The 3736-nt window shown below is 44.7% G+C and overlaps 1 protein-coding gene across 1 annotated transcript; it reads right to left on the bottom strand.

Annotated features, from left to right (window-relative positions):
- Nucleotides 1–247: 247 nt before the first annotated feature.
- Nucleotides 248–2451, bottom strand: LOC128446201 (homeobox protein MSX-2). Its single transcript, XM_053429190.1, has 2 exons — nt 1966–2451; nt 248–1269 (listed from the first exon to the last, which is right to left on the bottom strand). Exons 1-2 carry the CDS (start codon nt 2252–2254, stop codon nt 821–823), a joined length of 738 nt encoding a protein of 245 aa, XP_053285165.1. The 5' UTR covers nt 2255–2451; the 3' UTR covers nt 248–820.
- Between the last annotated feature and the right edge of the window lie 1285 nt (nt 2452–3736).

Below are 3736 nucleotides of genomic sequence, written 5' to 3'. Positions count from 1 at the left end.
CAGAGTCTGTGTTATTAGTGATAATAGTCAAATCGATACTGACTGAAATCGAGACTTGGTGGATGAGCAGGACCCAAGATGAAGCAGCTGGATGTCCAAAAGAGACGGGAGACCAGACTAAGACAGCTGCAACACACATTTAAAGATTGTATATTACAGGATAAATGCATTTGAGAAAAGCTGGTTTTCACAGAGATCAGCTACTTGGTCCTGTGAGTTTCTCACAAACAAGCAAAGAGATCCAAAATAGAGGGTAAACTAAAAGCTTTAGTTTAATATCAAACAAAAAATACCAACTTTAAAAAAAGTCGATATTTAACATGAAATATATGAATCTCAGGGTTATCATAAACTAATATGATGCCAATACTTTGGCTTTTGTACAAGCATGCACTTCACTTGGCCAAACTGTCAATTCTAAAACTACATTTTCTCAGATGAGTTTATCTTCATTCAAGGCTGGCAAGTGAGAAATAATCATCCAGGATATACAAAAAGTAGATAATCAAAACTCTAGAATATATGCAAACTGGTGTTTAGGACGATAATATGCTACATGTGGCCTGATCAATATTCCCTTCATTACCAGTGACCCGTGCTGAATCAGCCCTGACAAACGTCAAAGAAAGAATGTTGGGTGCTGTTTCCTCGTCCATCCATAGTCTGTCTTATCAAGTGTAAGGACATTTATATAATGTCCTTGTTTAAGAGCCTCAGCTCCAGTTCAGATCATTTGCACACGAGTGGTGTATGGCGTGATGCATGCTCATTTAGCTCCATAAATATCCACAACATTTTGTTTGAATAATGCAGCTCGCCTTCAGGAGAGGTGGAAAAGTCTGTATCCGACCTGTGGGGTGTACAAGGCCAGATGTGCAGCAGGGAGGACGGGGCTGCAGCTGTACGAGCAGCCCAGTCCGTAGAGCGCTGCTGAACCGGCCTGCATGTTAACACTGAGGGGGAAGGTTAAAGACGAGAAGCCTGGGTGCAGCACAGTCTTGTGTCCAACACCAGCTGCCATTTTGAGTTTCTCCACCTCGGCCTCCTGAAGCCTCTTGGCCTTCGCTCGTCGGTTCTGGAACCAGATCTTGACCTGGGTCTCAGACAACGATAGTGAGGAGGAAAACTCGGCCCGCTCTGCGATGGACAGGTACTGCTTCTGACGAAACTTCCTCTCCAGTGCCAGGAGCTGCGTGGTGGTGAAGGGAGTGCGAGGCTTGCGGTTGGTTTTGTGCTTCCTCAAGGAGCAAACTGGTGGACTGAGCTGCCCTGAAGGACATGAGAAAACAGTGAGGCCATAACTTGGTTGGACGAATAGAAAAGTTGATGGGTTTAATATCCAAGTAGCTGAATAAGGCCTGCACCGATTAGTTAATTATTAGGTTATTCATTACTAACCCCAAAAATGAACTATCAACACATTTGTTGTTAGTATTGATTGATTTATCGGGAAAAAAAATCTTAGTTTGCTGCTTCACAAAATGTTTGTCTGCTACTGTTTTCCAATATATAGTGGAGCAAATTGATGGTATATGGGTTAGGGACAGTTAATGGAAAGATGGAATGATATTTTCATTTAAAATAATCTGGTTTAAAAATATGTCTAGTTACAATTTCCAAATACTATTGGCACAGCCACAAACAGAAGAAAACGAAAAAGTAGTGAAGGCATTTTAAAGTGTATTTAAATTATACTATATTATTATTTGTTCTGCATGTCTTATGTGTGTCCTTTTCCTTGACTAAAACATTAGCTGAGCATCGATACATTTGACCTATATGGATATCTCCTTAATTTATTTATCAGTTATAATCTCAGAACCAGCTGTGAACAGATTCCTTGCGTTCTTTGCTATTACCTTGATATCTCAAACGTGAAGTATAGCCCCCAAAGAAATAACCATAATAAAACCCATTATTTAATAGCAAATCCATTCTGATGAATAATTCAAGACAAACACTTACGGGGTGGCGAGGACATCTTCATGGAGCTGGAAATCCAAGACGCACCGTCCCCTGCCTCCGAGGGTTCGCTTTTGACAGATACTAGGTGCTGGCGGAACTCAGGCCCGATCTCCTGATGTTCACTCAAAGCGTCATGTCTCTTGGCTCTGTCCGACGGCTTCCTGTCCGACATGAGCGCCTCCACGCTGAAGGGCAGACGCGACACCTGCGCCCCGCACCTCCTCAGTCGCGGTGGCTGTTCAGCCTCGACTGTGGGAAACCCGTCTCTCCAGTCCTCCGGCGAAGACATGGCTTTTCTTCTTTTCACAAAAACGATATCCGATCCCAATCCAGGAAACACAGGCGGCGCTCACACGGAGAGAAACCCGGCCGTTACTTATCCCTAGTTGTCACAAAGTTGACAAAAGTTGGAGCTGGGAAAACTTTGGGAGGTACTAGAGACTTCGAGCCAGTGATGCGTCCTGATCCAGGGGTTTTGGGGGGGCGGACTCGTGATAGGACGCCGTGTTTGGGACGCTCTCAACGGGATTCCTGTGGGGCCACACCCCCAGGCAGACAGCAGGTCAGCCAGACATCACATCCATTTAGTGACAATTAGGAAACACAGTGAGACTGGTTCGTGAAGAAGGCTCACGAGGCTTTGTCATAATTACAGACGTCCACAGACTGAATGCAAACAAAATGTTTCACACTAAAAGCACAGGAAAACAGATTTGAAGTTGTGGATTAATGCATGAGAAAAGTTGACAAGACTCAGGCCTTGTATAGTGGGGGGGAAAGAATCCACTTATATATGCTTAACTCTTTCCCATCCTTCAATTAGGCTGGTGGATGAAAGGCATCAGTGGGACATCTGAACAGCTGTGGTTCCACTTAACAAAAGCTGACAGAGCTCCTGATTCAAGCCCCGACTCGCTCGACCTGACACACCAATTGTGGGAGAATCACAATGGTGATCAATGAGCATTACGGTGCTCTTAAAATTCAGACCTCACCGTACGGCAAGCACACACTGAAATGTGAGAGTCAGTCGGGAGATGGATTATGGTTTGGGGCAGGCCTTAAAATGACTGTCATTACATTGTTATTATTAACACCTTGTAATTAGGTCTGCGGAATCCGGTTCTTTTAAGCAGGATTTAACGGTGATGAAGGAAAATTGCTACCTTCCTGAGGTGTGTGGCGCCCGCTGCGATTAGTCCTAGTCTCTGCTCTGCCGGTGGAGACAGAGGCGTCTCGTGCCTGTTTGAAGCTCATACCTGTAGGGCTCGAGAGAATTAGTACACATCATGAGAAGTGGAAAAAGCAGCTCTGCCCTTCCTAAACACTGCCTCCAACCACACACTGATGGGATTCATCACTGGAGCTAATGGCATGTCCTACACACCAGAGAAAAAAGGTGCATGCATGTCAAAGCTCACGTTAAAAGATGAACAGTGAAAGATGTAATGTCGTCCTGAGTCAGAGTTCATTCAGGCAAAGAGAGACATGCACAGCTGCTGATGCAAACTTAAAGTGCTTATTGCATGCTATGTCCTATAGTCCAAGTTGGCTTCATAAGCTACACTCTCCTGTCTGCTTCCTTTACTATGTGTGTGTCACATTTAACAACAGATGCCCACACACACAAAGGCCACCTGTGAATTGACTGTCCAGAGCTCTGTGATCAGCCCCCGAGAGACTGTGTGCTCTCTGTAATCAGAAGGATTACACTGGCATCATGGGCTCAACTCCCCAGTGCCTCAACATCGTTTGTCTTCACAAAGAAACC

Source organism: Pleuronectes platessa, chromosome 8 (assembly GCF_947347685.1).
Source record: "Pleuronectes platessa chromosome 8, fPlePla1.1, whole genome shotgun sequence".
Classification (NCBI taxonomy): domain Eukaryota; kingdom Metazoa; phylum Chordata; class Actinopteri; order Pleuronectiformes; family Pleuronectidae; genus Pleuronectes; species Pleuronectes platessa.
This window is presented reverse-complemented; position numbering and strand designations above follow the sequence as displayed.